Source organism: Rhinopithecus bieti, unplaced genomic scaffold, assembly GCF_001698545.2.
Source record: "Rhinopithecus bieti isolate Rb0 unplaced genomic scaffold, ASM169854v2 scaffold_762, whole genome shotgun sequence".
Classification (NCBI taxonomy): Eukaryota; Metazoa; Chordata; class Mammalia; order Primates; family Cercopithecidae; genus Rhinopithecus; species Rhinopithecus bieti.
The window spans coordinates 638,366-665,599 of record NW_016803282.1 but is presented as its reverse complement, the minus strand read 5'-3'; the positions used below and the strand labels follow the sequence as shown (position 1 = coordinate 665,599).

Genomic DNA, 27,234 nt, shown 5'->3' with positions numbered 1-27,234 from the left:
GTGCCTTAAAGATCATAAACTCACATTTTTGCAAAAGTTACCTAAGTAATTCCATTTCCCTCGGTTTCCCTAGTCTTCAGTTAAATTTTCATTCCACTAAAAAAGATCATACATTTTAAAAATATTGTTTTCACTATCATTTCTCTTTTTAGAAGTTCGTTATTCAGTATCTACAGAAGCAGTGAAAATTATGGTTAGGTCTCTATTGCCTGGATTAATTCTAAGTTTTAAACTAGTTTCAATCTTCACCTCTCTCCCTTAAAACTGTTTACGACCTACATTCTTGTCTTACCTATATCAACAATTTTAAAAATAAATAATTTACATCTTTCAGTTTTGCTCTATGACCGCCCCACATCGTATTTCCATGTTTGCTTTCATACCTTTACTCATTCCATGCCTGTCATTGATATAATTTCATTTTTTTTTCTTTTGTCTGTTAACAATATACTCTTTGGGGCCATGCGTGGTGGCTCACGCCTGTAATCCCAGCACTTTGGGAGGCCAAGGTGATTGCATCACGAGGTCAAGAGATTGAGACCATCCTGGCCAACATGGTGAAACCCCGCCTTAACTAAAAATTCAAAAATTAGTCGGGCATGGTGACGAGTGCCGATAATCCCAGCTACTGGGGAGGCTGAGGCAGGAGAATCACTTGAACCCAGGAGGTTGCAGTGAGCCAAGATTGCACCACTGCACTGCAGCCTGGCGACAGAACAAAAACAAACGAACAAAACAAATCTATTCTTTGGGGTTATAGCTTCTTTTTTAAAATTTATTATTTATTTATTTTTGTTTTTGAGATAGAGTCTCGCTCTGTGGCCCAGGCTAGAGTGCAGTGGCGCAATCTCGGCTCACTGCAAGCTCTGCCTCCCGGGTTCCGGGTTCCAGCGATTCTCCTGCCTCAGCCTCCCAAATAGCTGGGATTACAGGCACCCACCACACTGGCAATTTTTTTTTTTTCTTTTCTTTTCTTTTCTTTTTTTTTTTTTTTTTAGCAGAGATGGGCTTTCACCATGTTGGCCAAGCTATTCTCAAACTCCTGACCTCAAGTGATCCGCCACACCCGCTCTGTTTTGCATGTTTTTGTTTTGTTTTGTTTTGAGACAGAGCTTCACTCTGTCGCCCAGGCTGGAGTGCAGTGGCGCGATCTCAGCTCACTGCAAGCTCCGCCTCCCGAGTACACGCCATTCTCCTGCCTCGGCCTCCGGAGTAGCTGGGACTACAGCCGTGTGCCACCACGCCTGCCTAATTTTTTTTTGTATTTTTAGTAGAGAAGGGGTTTCACCGTGTTAGCCAGGATGGTCTCGTTCTCCTGACCTCATGATCCACCCGCCTCGGCCTCCCAAAGTGCTGGGATTACAAGGTGTGAGCCACCGCGCCCAGCCTATAGCTTATTTTTAAAGCAGTTTACTCATCATTTTATCCTAGTTTTTCTTCACTTTCACTTTTTATACACACCCACATTATTGCTAATATGAGTATTTACAGTACACTTCAATCAGGGTATGCATAGGATCATACTGATTCCCTGTATGCTATTTCTTACTCAACCTTTTACCTTGTCTTTGAAGAAATATCAACTTCAGATATAATTGTAACATATGTATTCATCTGATTTTTTTAAAGCTCACAAATATCAGTATTTTAACAATCAGAATGTTTTTAAAAAGTGACTCAGTATTTGTGTGATTAATGCTGTAAGATCATGGAAAGGAAAGCCTACTCTTTTGAGTATAATTTTGATATTCCAGTCCAATATTTTCATTGAATACACAAGAAAAGAAGATATTCTATAAAAAGAGACATCATGTAAAGAATATATGCCTTGCTGCAAATATTGAATAATCAAGGGATATCCAATTTAGATTTTATATAAAAAGACAAACTAACTTCTCTTTCCTTGATTGATCTCAGTTTACTTTACCTTCACCTGATTTCATCACTTTCAGAATAATGCAGAGCACCACACTATATCTGAAGCATTGAGAGGAATTTTTAAAAAATGGTATGCATATTAAATCATTGACTGAACTCTTAAGGGTTAAAATGTAAGAGGTTTATTCTCCTTTTATCAAGCAATGTCTACAGACAGAGCATCCACATGGTGTAAGTTACAAAAGAAGGATGTATGCAAAAGACTTACATGAAATCATTAAGTCACAGACACTTTATATGGTTCATGTTCACAAGGAAGAAAATTACTAAAAAGTAAAGCAGATTCAATAAGTAGAAACATAAGCTGATTTTTGTGGTTTATTAAATCCACCTCGCATAATGTTTCTGCTAAGAAGAAATCTACTGTATCACACAGCTCAGGATGCTATATACACGTAAGATATTACACACTATAAAATTTCAGGTTTCTAAGCAGTTTTACACAATTTAAACTTGAGTAAAATTTGTATATTTAAAAAAGATCTTATTGGATTACCTTAAGTAAGTGGAGGTCATTTCAACAGCCCATTAACATTTTTTGCAACAATAAAAACAAAAATAAGTACAAAGATTTTCAAAACATGTAAGCTATTACTTTAAGCCTGGATAACTATCTGCTTATTTTAATAAACCAGCTCTCTAGTTTTAATCTACTTCTGCTGGCCTTCTCATTTCCTCTTAAAACAAAAGAGAAGCAACATTTTTTACTTCTCTACAGTGTCTCAAGTAGGAGGATTAGTTAGGTTTCAAACTACAGCACATAGTGAGAAGGTGCTTCTGGGATTACATAAGAGATGAATAAAATAAACCATTTGGGGAAATTATTTTGAATAAAGGTTTTTGATACATTATATTTAAATAGCAAAAACAATGGAGAACTACATCTTTAATTACCATTGTGGTGCTACCCCTTTATTCCCAACTTACATTACTAATTCTTCTAAGCCACTAATACCTCATCAATTCTCTTGCCAGTTTTCTTTTCCTAGGTGTTAATTTCCCTATATATGGTTTACTTTAGCAGACAAAAGTAATGTTTCCTTTTTTACAACCGAAAGTTCCTGATGATGAACCATTGGACTATATGAAAAGAAACAATCTATTAATAAATAATCTGTTCTGCTAGTAATAAACATCTGTAGGCAGTTGACATCCCAGACAAACTTGCATTAAAAATATAATGCGCTCTAGTGATTGAAAGCAAAATGAGTAGATAGATTGCAAATATTTTGACTGTAATTATTTTCCTCCCTTCCTTCCCACTTTCTATAGCATGCTGCAGATTATACAGTAAATGTCAACTAGAAGTTGACACCTGTGTACAAGCTAAGGCCAACTTATGCCTTCAATTGATAGTTCACTGAGGGTTAAACAAAAGACTGAAGGCAGGTTTTGGCTCAAGAGATGTTTTTTAACAACAAGAGATTTATAGTTATGAGGGCATTTAGTATGCAGGTTTTAGTCTTCCTTTTCCTCCTATGACATTCCCTTCAAGGCACAAAATATTATAAACAGTGGTCAGGACCAAATATTTTGAATTAAGAATTTTAAGGTTCCACAACACCTTTTATTTCTTGTTTAATCATACCAAAAGGACAGAGAAAAAAATAAACTACCCTCAAAATGAAATAATGCTTACGTCATCTGAAATTCCCTGCAGTTTAGTTTTTTAAATGATTTAAATCCTACTTTATTGTTTAAAGCATAATTTACACATTTGATTCTTGTGACTGATGTGATTTCTCATTCAATAGTGTGCTAAGTATTTCTAATTAACCACTATTCTTAATTGTGTATGTCTTAGTCAAAAACAACTTATTTTATTTGGGCCAAGTAAATTTTGTCTGACTAGGTTATAAACTTGGAAAGTTAAGTTGTAAATTTAAACAGTGGATTAAGTGCAATGTATTGTAAAATGCTTCATCCAATAATTGTATCATAGGGTTTTTAGGCATCTCCAACCCAAATGACTGTATTTCCTTTCTCAACTTCAGTGATCTCACAGTTTAATTTATTGAGTCGTCCATCTAGGATAAAGAGAGAGTCCTTGGAAGGTGTCATCAGGTATTGACCAAACAAGCCACTGTCCTGGATTTGCCTGTTTTTCTGGTTCCAAGGCCATTCTTCTGCCTTGAGTGGTTCCTTGAGACTCTTTATCATCTTGACCTTCCCAGAAGAGAGCTCCACAAAGAGCACATCAGTTTGTGTGCTTGAACTACCGTAGATGTTATATTGGTGGGCTTCAGTAAAGGATGGTTGAAATGCCAGATCAGATATGTGCAGATTTGTGTGAATATCAAAAGCCTCCTGTATTTCTCCTCTGATGGTAATGTACTGAACCCTTACAAGACCTTTCACATCATTAATGCTGACAAGGTAGTGGCCATCTGGAGAAACATATGGAGTGCCTGTCACATCACTATTGAACCCAATCACTGAGTCAGTTACACCGTCTACCATGACCTGTGGGGAAACTGCTCCGGTGCTGTCAGGTTTGCAGCCAATGAAGTAGTAGCCTCCCAAGTGTGTATATGCCAATGACTGAGGAACGCACTTATAGTCCTTCAAGTTAATTGTCTTGATGTATGACATGGTTTCAAGATCCATTTTTTGTAATGCAGCTTCATCTTTATGAAGAACAAATCCAAACCTGAAAAAAATGAAAATCAGAGTTAGACTGGAAACAATGGAGGTTTTAGCCATAGATACAGGTGGAAAGGTCCATCACAAGCCCAGGCTCTAATTGTCAGGCAAGGCAGCAATTTGTGTTACACTTGTGCTAGAATTAATCTGTAGATTGTGCCACTCTCCTTCTTTCTCTAGGTCATTCTTTTGTTACATCCAAATCATCATAACTCATGCTGTAGAAAGAAAAATAATTAAAAACAATAAATCTAGTTAATTGCAGCAACAAATTTTGCTTTTAACATGGAGGGAAAGAAGAAGTATACATTATTCTGTATGTCTCTAAACCATCTGATATTAAATAAGCTTGGTTAACTATTGCCAGATCCAGCAAGAGTAAAAGACTTGAACATATATTGGTTTCACTCATTTCACTTACTTCTTATATTGTTTTTTGACCATTAAATAAATCTGACACTCATCATTATTTAGATAAACTTAAGTATAACATTTTTCAACCTTTCCATATTTATATTGTGATTTTAATGATATGCCTGCATTTTATTTGTTATCCTATATTGAATAAAGAACTTTATTTTATATTAAAGCCAATTAAACAATTTTGTTTGTTTGTTTTGTTGATCTTAAATTTGTTCAGAACTTTTCAAAGCATATTTGCTAAATATTGCTTGAGAATTATCAGAGATACCTGTGGCAAACATAAATATATTTTTAAACTCACCTAGAACACAAGCAACTTTCTAGCAAAGATAAGTTAAACAAGATACAATGAGATAGAAACTATTAAATAAAATTATATCCAAAGTAGATATTGGCCAGCAGAATTGTAAAGGACTTTTATTTATGTTTGCATTAATAATATTGATTGTCACCTCCTAATAGTTCTAAAAGCTCATAAAAAAGAGAAATATTTTTCCATTCACTGTGTTCATAAGTAATATAATGAAATTATCTTATTATGAGTATTAAGATAAAGCAAAACAAAAACTCTGAAGGGAGCCAATTATGTTACCATCACCTGTGTAATTATCTTTATGCTAATTATCACACAGTTTTATTTATGTAAAAAAATGACCATTTCCACACATAGTACAAAATATGGTGCAATCAGAGTAATATCTCTTTAGAATTTCAAATGTAAGCCTTTAGCAAGCTCAAAAATATAAATAAACATATATTAAATATCATAGAAAAATAAAATAAATATTCTCAAAATCAGTCCTGCTTTGCAATTGCAAAAGAAAGGGAGTTCCTAAGCACAGATGTTTTATGAAAATAGACATAAAATTGTAATTGCTTCCATTCTTCTTACATTAAATATAGTTGACAAACCATTTAATAATTTTAGCTATATTTAAAATTTATGAGGAGACTATTTGCTATCATTAGAGAGAGTACAAATTCTTTTATGTGAAAGAAAATTCGCAATGTATAGCTACTGCTTTATAAAGCTTTCATAAATATTTGTTAAACAACTACTACATGCAAGACACTGGGAATATATTGCAGATCAACATAACTCTCCCCGTCTCCAATGAGTCTAGACATTTTGAGTGATAAAAAAGTGAAACAGGGCTAGTGAATAAAGCTTGATTATAGCATTCTGCTATACTATTACCTAATTTCATAACTATGTCTTATTTCTTGTATTCGAAATGGCATAAAGCAATATACTTGAAAATATTATTTTGAGTGTATCTCTGAATGATGTCCACCACTTGTAGCTTGTTTGCTAACTCTTTATCTTTTTCTGTATCATTAATAAATGTGTTTGTGTACTTTCTGTAAACCCAGCTCATACCATACCCATTCAGGATAAATTTTCAGTCTTGATTATGATGGTATGAAGAAACATTCATACTGTTGATAACTATTTATACATATTTTCATTAAAATATTAATGCCTGGTGTATAAACATAGTGTAGTTTTAAAATCCTATCTGAGTAATAAGCGATTAAAAAGCTTCAAACTGTCAACTGAGTCCCATATTTTTGTGTCTCTGCATCAAAAAATCATAAACATCATAAGTATCACTATGTAATCTCACATTTGTCTGAAAAAATAATTAACTCCATTTACTATAAACAAAATATATTTTTCTATTAATGGACAACCATTAAGGATGTATAGGTATGTAAATGTATTCTTTGCAAAATTATGAATTATGTTGAAAAATATCTTTCTGTTATAAATTGTACATGAGCTCAGAGGAAAAGCAGTACTAGGCTCACTTAACAAAAGCAATGAGCCAATCAAGCTTTGACATTTCAGCTCTCCTCTTAACCTTGAGTCTTCTAGTCCCTTCGGGCTAAATTTTCGAATGCTAATGAGGAAGAACGAGATAAGCTCTCTTTACTCCTGAACAATTTTAACTTTGATACTACCGAATGTACTCAAGTTTTCTGTGATACAATCTAGCTACTTTTGGAAGTAATTAAAAATTTTAAAAAATGGTCCAGTTAAAAATGCAGAAGATCCGTGTGGGGTGATAAAATTACATCTATTTTGGCATATGCATTGTAGGCTCCTTTAGGACTGGAGATGTAGCTGCATAAGCAGATGCATGAGAACGCCTGCAATTTTTCACCACTGATTTATTGGTTAGGAAGTGATGTCTCTAATTCAAAATTTCCCCTAGTACAGATTGATATTCAGAAGTCTCCCACTGTTCATTAGTCTCTGATTAATATTTACGAGGCTCTCAACTTTCATGCCTGCTTAGTATAATAAAATCCTGCACAGTATTAGGCCTAACATAGTTTGTCTAGTATTTGTCAGAATGTGTACAGAAAGTTGCAGACTGAGAAATAAGAGAGTTAAAATTGACTCTCAAAATTACTGCTTTTTCTAAGAAATTAATGCCAGTAGAAAAGTGTGGGCTCTCAGCATAGCATTGTATGGATTGTCAAATTTAGTGAAAAGAGTTATAGTAATTTTTTCTTTCCAAATCATTTTCTCTTTCTGAATGTCTAATCAATGTAGTTTATTACAAAGTTCATAAAAAGGCTCAACTTTAATTACTGCTTTTATGATTTAAGCTAAGATCCTGAAACGATTCATATGAAGAGACTTGTTTTGGATGAAGTAGGGGCTTTCATTCCAAGCTAACTTATTTTTATGATCCAGATTTTCAAAAGAATAGACCTTGCGTAAATGTGACCTTATATAAAGTCCTTGACTTCCACGAGTTCCAATTTCCTCATCAACAGGAAGAGGATAAAAGTACTACCTTGCTCTGAGGATGACAGTAAATGCATGTATATTACCAGGCATGCAGTAGATTCTCAGTAAATAGAAATTGCCAGTCCTTTACACCTTGAGTAGCATTTTTTTCCAATTATTAATCACATAAAACTTTTTCTGTGGGACAACAGATTATTATACCCCAAGGATGAGAAAACAACACAAACTTATTATCAATTTTCTGTGCAGATAATATTCTCACAATGTTAAAATAGTGTTACTCAAGTGTGGCTATAATTTTCCATTCGTGTATATTAGAGAGATCACATTGACAATAAAATACATGTTTTTATTCTTTCTCTCACTTGTACCAACAGTGTCTATCTCTAGTCCACATATTGGCTTATCACCAAATATCTCACATTGTTAAAAATAAAGACAGCCTAGCTCACTCTACCTCCACCTTCATTAGCGGCACTGCTTCAGTACTTACTGAGAACATGGAGCAGTAGGCTATGGCGTGCTAGGTGAACCTGAGCTGGGCACAGATGATGGGATTTGAAATACATCCTTGGCTTACCCAAGAATTTTTGCTAAAAGTCACAGAAAACATTCTGGCTTACTTTAGGACCTGGATATCAAAGGATATGGAGAGCTGCAGTTAGCGTTTATGTCACGGCAATTCAGGAGACTTGTGAGGGAAGTTATTTGGCAGAGGAAGAGAACAGTATTTAGGGATCCATGGTTGAAAACCACAAAGCCTGATAGAGTCAGTGCTTGAAGGTCTCCACATCCTCAAAAGCCAGGCAGCAATTCTTGCAATTGAGTAATGAATGGTTTCCCAAGTCCTTGACTCAGTCCCTGGTCACACAGTCTCATAAAACAGTATTCCCCAGGCATTGTCACCGGACCACTTGCATGTTACAAGGCTCCTATCCTCTTTTCAAATTAGTCACCTGAGATGCTACTGAAGAAATCTCATGATTGCAAGCAATTCCGTGTGTAAATTCATCATGGTCACCACCAAGAGCAATGTCCTCATATGGTCTCAGATACATTAAAGCTCATAAGTCAAGAACACTGTAAGATTTGCAGAATGACAAGTATTCTGTCTCCTGGCTTAACATAGCACTGGCTGTCTCCAGAGTCCTTGGAACTTCTCATCTCAACAGTTCTTAGTACTGACTTTCAATGTTTAACCACTGAGGCTCAGTCTCCACACAAATAGCTGGGAAAGGACCAAATGCTTCTTCTCCATTCCTACATGATCTTCTTCCTCAAACCTCATCATCTACAGCACCTCAGATTTCAAAACAAGCCTTCGCATGTACATTAATTGTTGCAAATGAAAAGTAGTGAGTGGTGATTGGGTGTATTTGAGGAATGGGTTAGCCAGACACTTTAGCCTGTTATAAAAACCAACTGCGCTGCAATTCACATCTAAAACAAAAGCATTTTGAAAGTTGTTCCAATGTCCCAATTATTAAAGTCATATTCTTTGGGAAAAAAAAAGTTCCAGAACCACAGAATTTGAACAGCTATAAGAATTTGTATTACAAGAATTCTACTTGTGAAGGCTTAAATCCAAAACATATGATTAAGTGGTTAGTGTTTTATAAATAAGTGTGGGTAGGATTATTAATATCTAGCTTTTCTTTTTTTTCTAATTGGATTATAAATGTTATATTTCTAACTGAAAGGTAAGAAATGCTGAACATATAAGATACTGTTATCATAATTCTTCCCCTACACATAAATAATAAGTAAACCCGCTCACAATATGCTGTTTCAATGACATCTTCCATTATGTTATAACTGACACAGTTTTTTCATGGACATAAACCATAAATCCGACATGAGCTATCATTCATTTGTTTATGAATAAATGAACATAAAGGAATTTATATTTAGTTTTTCATATTATCCCACACCAAACCTTGTAAGAAAAGATGGAATGCCCTTCCTACTCAAGTACCAGAGGATTTAGTTTTTATCTGAACATCATCACATAAATAGTTCAGTAAAACATACCTGTTTATAAAGCATGGTCACATTCATGTTTGTGAGAGGGGAAGCAGAGAGAACTAGAACCGCCACATTTAGTAAAGATTTATTACAAGAGCAAGGATAGTTTCTGAATGGTCTTAATGCTTAGATGTGTTTGAGAAATGATAGCACTTTGAAGTTTTCTGTTTCCAAAGCAGAGGTTGAAGAAGCTAAAATAAACCACAGGCTATTCTCCCATGTGAATAAGTACATTATAGAAATTCTACATTAAATGTTTTAGCTATATTACTTCTTTCCTACATTCCACTTTTAGATTTTTTTCCTTAAAAAAGTAGAATGTGCTTCTGAATATGGAAGTCCTTATTTTCTTTCAGTGTTCTGTTTATTCTGATACATAGGGAGTCTAATTGTACTTGGCAAAATCAAAACTTAAATACATAATTTAATTATAGTATATTCAAAGTGTCCAATTGCTTAACTGGATTAGTATTGCAGTATAAAGGTCTATCACTTTTAGTGAGTAATTGGGACATATGGCAAAATCAGATTTTTAAATTTAAATTTTTATTTACTTATTTTTTTTTGAGACAAAGTTTCACTCTGTTGCCCAGGCTGGAGTGCAGTGGCCTGATCTTAGGTAACTGCAGCCTCTGACTCCTGGGCTCAAGGGAATCCCTGCCTCAGACTCCTGAGTAGCTGGGACTATAGGCATATACCAGCACGCCTTGCTAATTTTCATATTTTTTGTAGAGATGGATCTTGCTGTGTTGCCAAGGCTAGCCTTGAACTCCTGGATTCAAAGGATCCTCCCACTTTGGCCTCCCAGTGTGCTGAGATTATAGAAATCAACCACTATGCCCAGCTAAAATCTATATACATCATATATATTGTAGATTGTATTTCAAATATTAAAGCCCTCTAACTCTTTTTGAGGAGATTAAGAGCTTAGGATACAAAACTGACAACTATGTCTTAAGGTGGCATTTTATAAAACTGGTTGTTCTTCCTAATTTGGGATTGAAAAAATAATCTGAAAAGAGTAGTTTCCCCAAAGTCACTCATTTTTCTGATTAATGTGTGTTTTATGCAGGAGTTGATAAATGGGTCAGAGGTGGCATAGAAGAAACAGAGTAAGCAATTAGAAGATAAGAAAATGTTTATAAAGTACAGAAGTAGAAATAGAAAAGTAAGATGAAACAAAGGCAAAAGCAAGGCCAGGAGCAGTGGCTCACACTTTTAATCCCAGCACATTGGGATGCTAAGGTGGATGGATCACTTGAGGCCAGGCATTCAAGACCAGCCTGGCCAACATGTGAAAACCTGTCTCTGCTAAAAATACAAAAATTAGCCAGATTCGGTGGCGTGCACCTGTAGTCTCAGCTACTTGGGAGGCTGCGTTGGGAGAATCACTTGAACCCAGGAGGCAGAAGTTGCAGTGAGCCAGGATGAAGCCCCCACACTCCAGCCTGGGCAAGAGAGTGAGAATCTGTCTCAAAAAGAGAAACAATCTATTAATTAATCAAAAAATATTACCAACGCATTCATTTTATACATGTAAGACAGAAATAGTAACTTAAAAAAAAAGTTTTATGAAGAAACAGGTTTTGCATGAGTTGGATTCTAGATACCATATGACCAAATTCAATAATTATTCACAATCTACTACGTGTATACACTGCGTAAAACACTATGAAGGAAAAAGAGAGAAAATAAATGGTCTCTATCCTTAAGGTAAACTACTGTCAAGCAGAAGGGTGCTTATGTTCCTATTGTTCCTATGCCCTGACTTTCAAAGAGTGTTTCCGGAACCTCTTCAAAGATGGGAGAAGGGATGGATGTAGCTACATCCCGGCTTCAGCTACTAAATTACATTTTTGTTATGTTAGGCTTTCATTTGAAGAGAGAGTTTATATTGGTCTAGATCCCAGAAGGAAAGGGCAAATTCTAATTGGAATAAATCAAGAAGGGCACAATAAAGTGACTATTTGCAGAGAAGTGTCAACTGACCACAAAGGATAATGCAGTAATATGAGGAGAGTAACAATGAAGCTGTTACCGCTGCTGGTCCTGGAAGAAATGAGCTATTTGCAAATGTATGCTTCTTGAGGATCTGTGAACTCTGATCAGAGGAAACCACCGCTCTCCTACAAATGAACAGACAAGGAGCCGATGGTGGGGGCTAGTACTCTGGTCCCACTCCTTGCAATCTCCAGTCAGGCCTCATTTTCCAAACTAACCAGAAACCATATTAGCTAGCCTTTCAGGATGGAGGGCAAGGTACAGAGGAGTGGAAAATGTACCTGGGGATGGAAATGCAAAACAACAGGCAACGAGTTCCTTAGCTAAAGACTGTGAAAAACTCAAGTCCAGTGAATGTATAGAGCTACATGGAGTTAGGATCCTGACATGTATATTTAATTTCTAATAGGGCTCATTTGACAGCTGATACAGAAAAATTGTATCAACTTTGCAAGTGGGGAACATAAATTGTTTTAACTTTTGTTTTTACCTGAAATGAATATTTAGGTAACATTTTCTTACTTCTGATAAAGTTTTAGAAAATGCTTCATAACATTTAATTATAGGTAAAATACACGTTTTTTTTTTGTTTGTTTGTTCTGTTTTTTTTCTTGAGGCAGAGTCCCACTCTGTCGCCCAGGCTGGCATGCAGTGGTGCAATCTCGGCTCACTGCAACCTCCACCTTCTGGGTTCAAGTGATTCTCCTGCCTCAGCATCCCAAGTAGCTGGGACCACAGGCACGTGCCACCACGTCTGGCTAATTTTTTGTGTTTTTAGTAGAGACGGGGTTTCACCGTGTTAGCCAGGATGGTCTAGATCCCCTGACCTTGTGACCTGCCCGCCTCAGCCTCCCAAAGTGCAGGGATTACAGGCGTGAGCCACCGTGCCTGGCCAATACACATAATTTTAATAACCATGTAGTAAAGGTTACACACATGATCAATACTAGTTAATGTATTATTATTTTCCAATTACCCTTTACAATTTCTTCAGACACATTAAAACTGCATGAGTAATTATTGCTTACCAGACTATGTAATATACATAAAATAGACTGTAATATATGTTTAGAAATTTATCTAGATTTGCTTTTTTAAAAAAAGTTTATATTTTGGTTTGCATGTTTTGGGGTATGTGCAAATTAGGGAAAATAAAGTCAAAGTTGTGTTTTGCTTTTACGGTCTTCAAATTATCTCTAAATAAACATTTGGAAGCATTTTAGCCTTTGACTCCTCTGTTTTCCTTGAGCTATTCAATTAATGGTTGGATTTATTTATTACTGATTTAAGAAGAAATAGCCTTTTTGTAGATACCAAATTTTAAATCAAAGACAAGAGATAAATCCTGAAGGGATTTAAATAGCAAACAAATTCTAGAAGCAAGTATTCTGAAAATCTGAAAGTGAACAAATTCTCTAGGTCAAGGCCTATTATCAAAATTATATTTCAGAACTAAAAATACAATACTAACCAATATAACAAAAAAAGATGAAAGTTTTTAGCAGATTAGAAATTGCAAACAGAGGGAAAAAGATGATATAATAGAATATATGTAACACTAGAAAATTAACTGTAAACCTACTGTTAACATAGAATAATTGGAAATGTCAAGGACACAAAATAATATTCATAAATTAATATATTTTATACATACTAACAAAAACTAATCAAGAGAGAGAATGGGAAAAATGACTGATTAATATTAGCAATTAAAAAGGTAAAATATCTGTGAACACGCAGAAGCAGAAATAAATTTTTCTTTATATTGCAATTAAAAATGACTGAAATAAGTAGAAATCTATCATATTCCTTTAAAATATGTTAAAACTCAATCTATAAATTTAATATACTCTTTCAAAATATTAACATTTTACAATTAGATTGACTAATTCTAAAATCTAAAATTAAAATACTAATGTTGTTTAACTTGGTAAACTGACCATAAAATTCATGGAAACCCTACCAAAAAAGACAGCCAATAGGTTTTGAGAAAAAAAAAAAATTGTAGGAGATTTTTTCTCCTGCATATTTATATATATTATACAGGTTCTAGAAGGAAATCAGTGAATAATTTATTTATTAAGAAAGAGAAAGACCAATGAAATAAATAGAATGTTCAGAAATATACTACATGTATATGGGCTGCAAGTACAAAGTAATGGACTATTCAATAAAATCAGGACAAATACAAAGCTACCTCAAGAGAGAGACAAACAGTTGAAGTAATACCTTAAATACTAGGTGGTTATAATAATCTCCAATTAATCCTACCTACCAGTATCAATGCCCTTGGGTAGTCCTCTCCCACACTGACCCTAGACTTGGCCATGTGACTTGTTTATGCCCACGGGATATCAGCAAACAGGAGGCAAGCAGAGACTTGACCAGTTAAGGCTTTCCCTCTTAGAGTACTGCAGTCACGTTTGAAGAATGTGGTGTAGCATCATTGACGATAAAAAACACTGAGAGAGAAGCCCACCCATCCCAGATATCCTAGCTGAGCTTAGTCATCAACCAATCCAGAAGTGACCGAAGCCACATGAACACACACATGATTGATTAAGTAAAATATGGTGGGCCACACTATAGATTTCTATGGATGATTATAAAGCAGTAGACCAAATATACAAAGAGCAACAAGAATATTTCTTTAACTAATGTAGGCTTGAAAGAAAATAAGTAAGACACAGCTGGGTGCGGTGGCTTACGCCTGTAATCCCAGCACTTTGGTAAGCCGAGGCACTCAGATGACCTGAGGTCAGGAGTTCGAGACCAGCCTAACCAATATAGTGAAACTCCATCTCTACTAAAAATACAAAAAAAAAAAAATTAGCTGGACGTGGTGGCACGTGCCTGTAATCCCAGCTACTCAGGAAGCAGAGGCAAGAGAATGGCTTGAACCTGGGTGGCAGAAGTTGCAGTGACTTGAGATCGCACCACTGCACTCCAGCCTGGGTGACAGAGCAAGACTCTGTCTCAAAAAAAAAAAAAAAAAAAAAAAGAAAGAAAGAAAGAAGACACAATATGACATATAGGCCATATTATCATTTATATAAATGAAAAATGTAAAAAAAAAAGAAAGCAAACACAAACAAGCCAAAAAGCTATGCACATTTTATAAGAAATATACAAAGCAAAGGATACTTTGAACTTCAGAGTGGTTGACTACATGGTTTGCAAAAGGAAAATTAAAGTGTGGAAGACAAATAAAGACAATTGATAAACTAATAAAAGAGTGATCTTGTCCATATAAATAATTGTGGTATTCTGTGAACTAGGGAGTATAATGAATTAATTCAACTCTGTTCACTCTCTTCCACCCCAAATCAAAAGAGCAATTATTTATCTTGAAGATGGGAGTAGCATTTCACAAGTGTAGAAACTGTGCAAGTGAAAGGCAGTGGATAAAAGGGAGATTTTTCAAGATATATAACTTCTGTTTGTATGCCTTTAACAATGTGAATGTCTTACCCATTAAATAAATTTTCTTCTAGGACAAAACACAAAGAAAACTATTCGATGATATTTTCCTAAATATAATATAAATTTCCTGATTTTATATAGTCCTTGTATATGTATATATACACACACATAAAAACCTCTATATACACACACATATGTACTACACTCCACTGTCATAAATTTAAACAATGTAGTGGTGTTTTAACAAAAGAGAAAATATTGGTGGAATAGAATAAGGATTTTAGAAAGAAACATATCATATGTATAAAATTAATGATATAATAAAGGTAGCATTTTATACAGATATAGGCTATATAATATAGTGGGTTCAGCTAAACACTGTATAATCTAGAGTACTGAGGTAACTTAATATTAAAACACATGCATATATCATTTTTAACATAAAATGATATCTATATAAATGAAAAAATTGAGGTTAAGAATAAAATTACATATAATATTTGATGATTGGTATTAATAGTATTGTAATGCTATTAGAAACAAAAACCATACATATTGAAGAAGAGACTTTTTAAAGCAAGATAAAAGTCATATAAGTTAAAAGCATAAAGCTTGATAAAGGTGACTATATTAAAAATAAACAATGGTTAAGGTAATCTAACAAACAAGAGAAAATATGACAGAAAAGGTTAATATTCTGACTATAAAATGAATTATTAATAGTCAAAACAAGAAAAGAACTGAGAAGGAAATGTAACAAACAAATGGCTATTACTCATATAAGGGAAGAATTAATGATCTATAAACATCAGAAGATTCACAATCTTATAAATAATTAGATGAATGCAAATTAAATCCCTAAAACCATATATTTATTTCACCCGTTAATTAGCAACAACAATAAAATGTGTTAAGATCCAAGACTGCCAAGGATGTGAATAAATATAATCTCTCATATACTATTGATAGAAACGTAATTGTTTTAGGTTTTCTGGATAACGATTTGGCATTATTTCATAAAAGTTAAGTTGTGACTCTGCTTTAATAAAGCAATAATGTCCTTCACTATTTCCCCTCAATAAATGCTCATAAATGACCACAAAATAGCATGCACAAGGATATTTATTGCAGCACTGGTTGCAACAAGAAAATGTAGAAATATTCAAATGTAAAACGATAGAGAAATGCCTAAACTATGAACTTTCCACCAAATGAAATTCCACGCTGCAGTTGTAAAAATGATAGTATATTAGGACTGACACAGAGATGTCTCCGAAATTATTCATTTTCAATTGAATATATTCCAGATATTAAAAAATACTGCATATCTTAATGCTCTTTTATGTAATCACTTCAGTAAATAATCTGAGAGATTACTCAACAACCTGCTCCATCCTCCTAAAGAGAAAAAGCCCTTATAAAAGGAGACTACCTGTTACCATATGTACTTCTGCATTGTTTGGATATTGCTTCTATGCATTAAAATATATAAAGAAAATACGCAACTTTTCAACTTCATTATGTTTTAACTGAATGAAGTTGTATCAGTTAGATATCATTTTTATTTAATAAATTAGAAGTATATAATTTTAAAGAGTGCTCAATGGAATTGGCACTTTCTGATATTCCTAATGGCGGTGTAACTTGCATGTACAAAGTAATTAGTAATTAGCATGAAGGATCTTCCACATATGTCTACCCCTGTGATGCTAACTCACTTCCTGGTCAACTATTCTGAGGAAATAATAATAAATATGAATAAAGCTTTATGCACGAATACATTCTTAACATTATTATGTTGTAGGAAACATTTTAAGCAATTTAAAAGCCCAGATAAAAATGAATATTTATGTAAATGACAAATGATATAGCCACTTGGTGCAGTAGAATACACATGTTAAAGAGATGTTTACAAAACACTAATTTAAGATTCAATAAATTATATAAACATAGCGCAATATTGCACGAATGGTATAATTAAGCCATTAAAAATAAAATAAGCAAAGTCTATGCATGGACTGAAGAGATACATGCTCAGAGGTTAACTGTGGTTATGGAAAACTGCATTAAACTTGTTTTGTTATGTTTTACAGTTGACCGCTGAACGACATAGGGGATAGTGGCACCAATGTCACGAATGGTCAAAAACCTGCTCATAACTTTTCACTCCGCAGGAACGTAATTACTAAGAGCCTACTGTTGACCTGAAGCCTTACTGTAACATAAACAACACGTATTTTGTATGTTATATAAATTGTATAATTTATTCTTACAATAAAGTAAGCTAGAGGAAAGAAAATGTTATTTAGAAAAGCATATTGAAGATAAAATATGTTCACAGTACTGTACTATATTTTTCATTGCCATAAGTTTGCATCATCTGTTTACAATATGAACAGTCTGTCTAAAACGATAGGCAACCGCAGCTGTAGACCTCAATCTATGGTACATATCAAGCAAACCAACTTTTTCTTTTAATATCATGACTTTCTTCTGATCCTTGGGAGCATTTTCACACCACTTAGTGGTAGTTTGTATGTGTCTCAAAATGTTATTCAAAGTTTGTGGCATTGCATGGAACATGGTCAAAAATACTTGAGCACCGTGAGTGATCACTTTTAACTGTGATACAAAATTTACTGGAGAGACGAACTGCTCACATGGAGTGGAGATGACTGCGTTTTATGAGGATACTCACAACACTTTAGCTCACTGCAAGAGCAATAGGAGGTGGCTACTAAGTAGTACAGTATGTACTACAGTTAATTTTATGCAGTTATAATTTAATATTGCATCTTGGTTTGTTTACATTTCTCTGGACTGTGAATCACATTATGTACAGTATGTAAGCGACTGTGTGCATACGTTTGGATAAATTTTAACTTCTTATAATAGATTTGTGTATATTTAATAATAGTAAATAATAAAATAAACTAGTATCTAAATATATTATATGCTTCATCATATACATAACTTTTATTTCATTTCTTCATACTTCTAGACTCCATGGTTTTTCTGAGAATTTTTTCAAATTGTCCAAATCTCCAAAATAAATTTCAATATATTTCTGAAAAAAATCAGTGAACCCATGGAGTTCAAACCTATATTATTCAGGTCAACTACATTTTGTCTTGTTTGGTTTACATTTGCAGGCTTTGTTCAGTGGACAGAAATTTCTTTTGTACTGAGAAAAAATACATAGGTAGGTACATAAATAGATGAGTAGATATATACAAATATATATGAGTTTTAGATAAAATTTCAGATAGTTCTCATAAGAATTGCTTATCATCATTTTAATCTTAAATATGCATTTCTAAGAATCCAAATATAAGTACAGACTGTACTTGATGTTTCAGTAAAAAGAGTCATCCATATAAAGACCCGTCTTCAAGGAAGTATAAGACCAAGATAGACGTGATGAATCATTTTAAAAATATCAGGATATGTTTAGATATAAAACTTAATACAAATATTTGTAAATAAAAAGATTCCTTATAGTATAAATGAATCAATGAGGTAATGATACAACTATAAGTAAATAGTATAAGAAAGGGCATAGTTGCTAAATATTACATAGGGAACAATTGACAGCATTATAATCTATTATACAATATCATCAAAGAATTTTTGTAGTACAATGACGCTAAATGTTTGCCAGGATAAAATGCTTGCAGCTATTATTTTAGTAAATAGAAGTGTACATGAGAAAACAATTCTATGGTAAAACTGGAATACATTATTACTCCTCTGAGGGCATTATTTTATTATGTTAATCAGAGATAACTTTTTATAGTTCCCTAAACTATCCTATCTTTGAAAATCTGTTTTGAATTCCAACCCTCATTAACTAATTATTTTTCACAACTTCGATACTCAAAATAACACCTTTGATAATTGTCTTGACTCTCATTTTCAACAATATTTGATGATTTCCATTTTGAATTTTATCATGTGCAATTTAGTGACTGAACTTTAGAATTTAACATTGAATGTGGTTTTATTGAAAACTTATGAAAAGGCATAGTTATTTTAGAGATTGAACTAAGCATACAAAATACAGAGGTGAGGACAAACAAGGTTGAAACAGTTGAATTTTATAGCTATTTCATCAATTCTGCTTGAAAACCTAATCTTATTAAATTTAGTAGCCTTTCTCTGATGACTACTTTTTTAATTAACACAATGATGCTATAGAGAAACATGTTGAGAAATTTTATGAGGAAGAAAGCAGAAATAGAAAAGCCGAAGTATGTTGATGATACTTATATTGTAAGTCTACCTCAATACTATAATTTCATTGGTTTGGTTTTTGTATGTATAATGGTGATTATGCTAAATCCGAGAATACTCAGATAATAAATTAGTTTTAAGAATCTCAGTGTTTTAAATCATAACATTTCCATGAATGGAAAAGTACATATACCTAGATTGTTTATTATTTATTTATTTATTTGAGACTGAGTCTCACTTTGTCACCCAGGATGGAGTGCAGTGGCCCAATCTCGGTTCACTGCAAGCTTCGCCTCCCGGGTTCACGCCATTCTCCTGTTTCAGCCTCCATAGTAGCTGGGACTACAGGTGCCTGCCACCATGCCTGGCTATTTTTTTTTTTTTATATTTTTTTTGTATTTTTTTAGCAGAGATGGGATTTCACCGTGTTAGCCAGGATGGTCTTGATCTCTTGACCTCGTGATCTGCCCGCCTCGAACTCTCAAAGTACTGGGATTACAGGAGTGAGCCACCGCACCTGGCCTATACCTAGACTGTTAATAAGAGCAAACTGAAAATTGGCTGCAGTTCACTTGGATGGAAATTACATTGCTGTTACATGTTTAAAATACGTAATCAATGTTAATTCATTTAAAACTCAATAATGAATTTTTTTTATTTTGCTAATTGATTTTAAATTTCTTAGAGTTATTAGATTTGATCTTTTCATTTAGCCACAGGATTTGTAAAGTGCTTTTCCTATCTCTATATGGCCATCAGTCAATTAAATGTAGATGAAAGTCACAAAGGAACTGTCACTAGAAGGGATCTAGCTGGAGGGATCTAGCTAACACTTATGATGGAAGCCTGGCAAAAGAGAAAATGAAATACAAACACACATACTTCAGATGCATCATTTGCAACAAGTGCATCATTTGTAACAAAAAGCAATCATTTAATGAATAGTGTGTAAAACATATTTTTAGAGTTAATTCAAATAAAAAAGAATATGTTAATTATCACTAATGATCTGAATTATTAATAATATAAATCATTCATCACTTTGGACTAATTCCTCCCTTGAAGAATCTACACAGCTGAACTCTACTGGATAATACTCAAAATACTAGGAGCTGAGCGGTGCATTTTTGAAACAATGTCACATTGTGTTTTCTTTTCAGAATATATTTGTAGCATCTATAGATTATGTAATTCCTTTTGCTTTGAGTGATGGGATTTGGTAAGGTTTGCTTCTGTAAGGAAATTATTGAGCTTCTCTTTGTTTATATTCTCAATCTAATGTTCTTCCTTGTGTTGGTTATACATACACGACACACTCAATGTTAGGTCCTTGGACTTGGTCTGATCTGCTCTCACTTTTATAGCAGTTGCATGACCTTTTATAGAGCTTTGAAGATGTAGATTAAAATCCCATCTATGCCATCTACTATGCAATCATATGCAAGAATTTAGCACTTCTTTGAACCCCATTTGTTTTTCTGAGAACATCAAAATAGTAGTTAGTACTTCCTAGAACTATTAATAATTATTACTAACAGTCAAAATACTGACTTAAAGCTTTAAATACTTGAACATCATAAAATCACTACCATTTTCTTAATTCTTCCTATAGGATTTCCTGATATACAAACTACTTAGGCACTAGAATTTTTTGCTGCCTTCACAAGACTAACGCCATTTGTGTGTGTGTATGTTTGTTTGTTTTGTTTTTTGATGAAAACAAGAGGAACCTTTTAAAAAATAAAAGTCTGAAAACACTTTTAAAATTTAAAGAACTACCAATTAATCTAGTAGATATGAACTACTTTATCACTATGGAAATGTATCTAAAGGAGGCTAGTCTCTTGCATTTCCTTCCTATAGTGTTCACCAGAAATTTTTCTGCTTTTATTCTATAGTTGATCTGTGTTTGGGAATAGAATTTATTCCACCTTTTGTTCTCTTATAAGAAATAATTCAGGTTTTATAATAGAAAACTGCACATATGTCTTCTCCAGCAAGAGGGATATGTATAACCTATATAGGAGCCAAAGCATTTTTCAATGGTCTAGTTATTGGAAAATCGTATGCCAAAAATATGGTTAAAGCAAATGCACATCACTACTCATTCCATTTTTAAAAAAGAAACCTACAGATTTCACTAAATGACACCAGCATAAACAATCTGGTAGTGAACGCCAAGGGTCTATCCCTGTACACAAATGGAACAAAGACTGCCAGAGTCAACTTTGTTGGAATCTGGGAAAATAGTCAAAGGTTGACAGCAACGAAACCTATACTGAGTCAAGAAAAAGGCTAATTAAGCACATTAAGTGAACTCTGTGGCATTTCAATTTAGCCTAGCCTTGCCTCACCCCTCCTCCTGAGCAGTAGCAGTCTTGAAAATAGAAGCCCACATTCCCAGAGTGGTTTACCTGATTTCAGAGTTTGCAGAGTGGAACTTGTTCCCAAATGATTGTGTTTGTGCATTTTTACTTGTCTTGAAGTTCCCTGAAGTAATAATGCAAGGTGCTTGCCTCTGTTTTGCACACCAAAATAGAACTCTCTTAATGAGGAGAAAGAGCTAAGCGGAGGGTGTTACTGAAAAATATCAAGAGGCAAATGAAAAAGCTATTGAAGCCTGGGTCAATTGATTACAATTGAGCCAATCAGTAGACACATTGGAAGCCCTAACAAAAATTTCTCAGGAAAGGATTATTTTAAAAAATGAAAGCTTTGGGAATTCTTAATGTATAGTGGGGATCCCAGATAAATGACGCAGGACACGTGTTCAATGAGACCTCGAAGGTCCTAAGCTTTTATCTCCCAATATCCTGTAGACTCATGTAAACAGGAAGTAAAGGCTAAGGAAGCATTCTGAGTTTTCCACTAACAGTGGAAAGAGTGCCTCAACATAGGACCAATCCTGTGTTGGCCAGCAGACGATTTTTTTGTTTTATTTATTTGTTGGCTTTCAGGCATTTAGAAAACCTTTGTTAAACCACAAGCTGGCCAAAAGCTAAAGAAACTAAGATTTAAGTGACAATATGTAACAATAAAAAAAAATTTACAAAAGTATTTGAGAAAAGTGACAAAAAAAAAAAAAAAAAAACCTCCAAACAACAATGATAACCCACAGAAAATAACAATAAATTTTAAGAAGGGGAAAATTATTTCTAGTGTTTCTACATTATATATTAAATATGTTGAGTTTAAAACAAAAAGTTATGCAATATGTAAAAAACTAGGAAAGTCTGGACCACACCCAGGAAAAAAAAGAAATTGACAAAAACTTTCTAAGGAAGAACAAACATTGGAATTACTAGACAAAAGCTGACTTAGACTTTTAAAAATTTGTTCATAGCTGGGTGTGGTGGCACATGCCTGTAATCCCAGAACTTTGGGAGGCCAAGACGGGTAGATCACCTGTGGCAAGGAGCTCAAGACCAACCTGACCAACACAGTTAAACCCTGTCTCTATTAAAAATACAAAAAAATTAGCTGGGTGTGGTGGTGGGCACCTGTAATCCCAACTACTTTGGAGGCTGAGGCAGGGGAATCACTTGAACCTGGGAGGCAGAAGTTGCAGTGAGCTGAGATCATGCCACTGTACTCCGGCCTGGGCAACAAGATTGAAACTTCGTCTCAAAGAAAACCAGAAAATATTGCTCATAGAGCTAAAGAAAAACATGGATCAAAGGACATCAACATCAACAACAAACTAAAGGAAACTAGGAGAATGATATATAAAAAAATAAAAATTAAAAAAGAATTATAAATATAAAATGAGTAAAACAAAAATTCTGAAGTTGAAAATTGTAATTGGAATGAAATATTTACTGGAAGGTTTCAGTAGCAGATATGAGCAGGCAGAAGAACGAATGAGCAAATTTGCAGAGGTAAATGAAATTACTCTGAAGACCAGGAAGAAGAAAAATAAATGGAGCCTAAAAGACCTATGAAACACTAACAAGTGTACCAAAATACCAGTTATGCAGTTTTCCAAAAAGAGAGGAGAGAGCACAGAAAAGGTATTTGAGGAAATAATGGCCAACACTTTCCCAATTTACTAAAGTACATGAATCTATTCATCTAAGAACTTCAAACATTCAAAGAAGAATAAATGCAAAGGGATCCACATGATAACATTTTATAACCCAAACTGTTAAAGACAAAGAGAGAATCATCAAAGCACCATCAAAGAAGTGACTCATCATGAACAAAGGATCCTAAACAAGAGTAACAACACGTTTATCATCGAAGGCCAGAAAACAATGGGATGATCATTTCAAAGTGCAGAAAGAAAAGATATATCAACTAAGAATTCCATAACTCACAAAACCATCCTTCAAAAATTAAGGTGAAATCAAGACATTCTCAGATTTTAAAAAACTGAGAGATTTCACATTACTAGACTTACCACATAAGAAATTCTTAAAGCTGTCCTGAAGACTGAAGTGAAAAGACACTAGATAGAATTTGGACAAAATCCTACAAAAACAGAAACTCCCAAACTTATATAATTCATGTAAAGCAATATGAGTATATAAAAACACATGTAAATGTAATTACGTGGGTAAAAAATGAAGTCAATGTTATCATATTTTAGTTTTATTATGTTGTGTTTTGTTTTCACTTGTCTCGAAGTATTTTCAAAATTCCTTTTGATTTTTCCTTTGACTCATTTTTTACTTAGAGTGTATTAATTTCTACTTATTTGTGAATCTTCCAGCTTTCCTTCTGTTAGTGATTTCTATTTTCATTCCATTGTTTATGAAGAAGATACTTTGTGTAATTTCAATCTGTTAAAATTTATCAAGACTTGCTCTGTAGCTTAATAAGTGTTCTATCCTGGAGAATGTTCCATATTTCCTTGAAAAAAATGTATATTCTGCTGTTTTGGGGATGAAACTTTCTAAATATATTTATTAGGTCTGGTTAGTTTATAGTGTCATTCAAGTATCCTTTGTCTTTATTTAAAAACAGTCTGGAGTTTTGATCTATTATCGAAAAGAGTATTGAAGTCTCTATTCCTGTTGAGCTGTTTATTTCACCTTTCAATGCTGTCAATATTTGCTTGACATATTTTAGTACTCTTTAACAGTCTTGACTTAAAATGTATTTTGTCTGGTATTACCACAGCCATACCATCTCTTTTGTGGTTACTATATGCATGGAATATCTTTTTCCGTCTTTTCCTTTTCAACCTATTTATGTCTTTACATCTAATGTCAGCCTCTTATACATAGAATAGGGTGGCTAGTGTGTTTAATTTTAATCAATTTTGCCCATATCTGCTTTTTTTAAGGTTCCGGAACAAGTAAATATCTGCCTATTACAGTGTTCAATTCATTTATATTCATTGTTTTTCATATGTCTAATGTCATTTTTGTTCCTCCTTTCACCTCCAGTATTGCCTTGGGGGAACAGGAAGTAATTGCTAGTCTGATATAAGTCCTCCTTTGGAGGTAATCAAAACATTTTGAAACTAGATAGAGATGATGGTTGCCTAATTCTGTGAATGTATTCTTATCATGAATTGTACGCTTCAAAATTTTTGATTTTGGATTTCAGGCTTAACAACAATGCCCTCCAGAATCTCCTTGGAGAAGAAGACCACATGATGGTCTAGCAAATACACTGTATTATTTAGCAAGATGGCCAAGTAGATGCAGTCAGGAAGTGCTGCTCCCACAAAAAGAGAGATTTCAACTACACCAACATAATTTGAACAGATCTTTAGAGAGAGAACACTGAATAAGGATGGGAAAAAGACGTGGTCGCCAATCCTGAAGAGGGAGGAGGCTGGAAACCTAGCATGAGACACCTGAACACTATGGCTAGTTCCCCTCCTCAACAGTGCCTGGAAAAGGGGTGAGTGAAGGGAATGGAGGACTGCCTCCTCTCACTGTGGACCCCTGGAATCCTAGTTGCAGGGACCCCACACCCTCACAGACCTATGAACTGGCAAGGGGATCTCCCTGGACATTAGATGGGGAGACAGAGTTGCAGAGGCACAGAGGCAGGGACCTTTAGGCATAGGTCAGCTCTAGCAGAGCCTGCCCATAAGTGGTCACCTGCCAGGGCTGACCATCTATCTCTGAGAGGCTCTAGCCCCAGCTAACCTCCAGGGAGAAAGTAGGGCCTGCTTCCCCATGGGGCTGGGACACACCTATCCCAGGCCCACCTACCCTCCAGCCCTCCCTGGGTCCTGGCTGCTTCATTGGAACATGTGTATAGTGCAGCCTCCACTGCCCAGCCTGAGTGCTTTGCTCCACCTGAATGTGTTCCAACTGCTTAAGAACCCTTCAGATTTTACACCACACAAAGAACCCAGTCCCGAGCAGCCAGAGGGGGTAACCATGAGGAGGTCCTAGTACTCCAGAGCTGTGGCCTGTGGCTCAGAAGGGCCTCACTCAGAGCTCTGCTTGACACTTGAATGGAAGAAGAGCCCCCACTCTCAGAAAACTGAGAGGACTGAGTCACATAGGTTTGTGGGCTGGCGTGGGACCTAACTGTCCCTCCCTCCCCAGGGTTGTTTGGTAACAGTGTGGCATTGGAGGTAGCTTTCCCAAGGCCCATGAACAGACCTGGTGAGAGGTTCGCCTCTTTTCTCCTCACACCACAGAACACAACTTTAAATGCGAAGACATACAAAGGAACCATGTGACTGAGTAAGAACCTGTCTACTGCCCATTGCTCTCAATCAGTGTTTATTGGATCACAGCCTAAACTTCAACACCAAAAATCACCCTACTAATTCTCCCTCCTGCAAAACCAAGAAAAAGAATTCTACAATCAGTGAAGACCCAGTACAGACCTTTAGTCCTCTGAAAACATTCAGAAGTTATGTCAAAAGATGATACTCAATGTAAACTACAATTAAAGAAATACCAGTCCTCCCAAATGAGAAAGAATCAGCACAAGAATGCTGGCAATTCAGAGTCATAGTATCTCCTTATCTCCAGATGAGCCCACTAGCTCCCTAGCAATAGTTCTTAACTATTATGAATTGCCTAAAATGACATATATGGAATTCAGAATCCAGATGGCAAGAAAGCTCATGGAGATCAAGGAGAAAGTTAAAACTCTGTCCAAGGAAGCCAATCAATACAGTAAAGTAATTCAAGAGCTAAAAGAGAAAATTTCCCTTCTAAGAAGTACCCAAACTGAGCTTCTTGAGCTAAAAAATCACTGCAAGGATTGTATAATACAATCAGAACTATTAGTAGCAGAAGGTGAGGAAAGACTCTCAGAGCATGAAGACCAGTTTGTCAAATCAACTCAGTTAGACAAAAATAAAAAATAATTAACAAAGATGAACAAAACCTCTAAGAAATATGGGAAGAGACTATATCCATGACACATCAGCATTCTTGAGAGAATAGGAGAAAGAATAAGTAATTTATACTTGAGAATATAGTTCATGAAAATTTCCCTAATCTCCCTAGAGAGGTCAACATGCAAACCTGAGGAACACAGAGAATCCCAAACATATACTACACAAGATGACTATTTCCAAGGCATATAGTCATGAGATTCACCAAGGCCAATGCAAAAGAAAAAAATCTTAAAGGCAGCTAGAGAGAAAGGCTAGGAGACCTACAGAGAGAACTTTATCAGGCTAGCAGCAGACCACTGAGCAGAATCCTTATAAGCTAGAAGAGACTGGGGCCTGTTTTCAGTGTTCTTAAAGAAAAGAAATTTCAATTAAGAATTTCATATCCTGCCAAACTAAGCTTCTTAAAAGAAGGAGAAATAAAGCCTTTCTCTAGCAAATGCTGAGGGTTTTTTTTTTTTTTTTT

The 27,234-nt window shown here is 34.7% G+C and overlaps 1 protein-coding gene across 2 annotated transcripts in view; it reads right to left on the bottom strand.

Annotated features, from left to right (window-relative positions):
• Window positions 1–2,044: 2,044 nt before the first annotated feature.
• FSTL5 (follistatin like 5) overlaps window positions 2,045–27,234 on the bottom strand; it is a 577,539-nt gene continuing 552,349 nt past the window's right edge. For both annotated transcript variants that reach the window (XM_017871750.1, XM_017871745.1), the window contains one exon: window positions 2,045–4,588. In XM_017871750.1, the coding sequence (XP_017727239.1) occupies window positions 3,886–4,588 (703 nt within the window). In that variant the 3' untranslated portion in view covers window positions 2,045–3,885. The remainder of the gene's footprint in view (window positions 4,589–27,234) is intronic.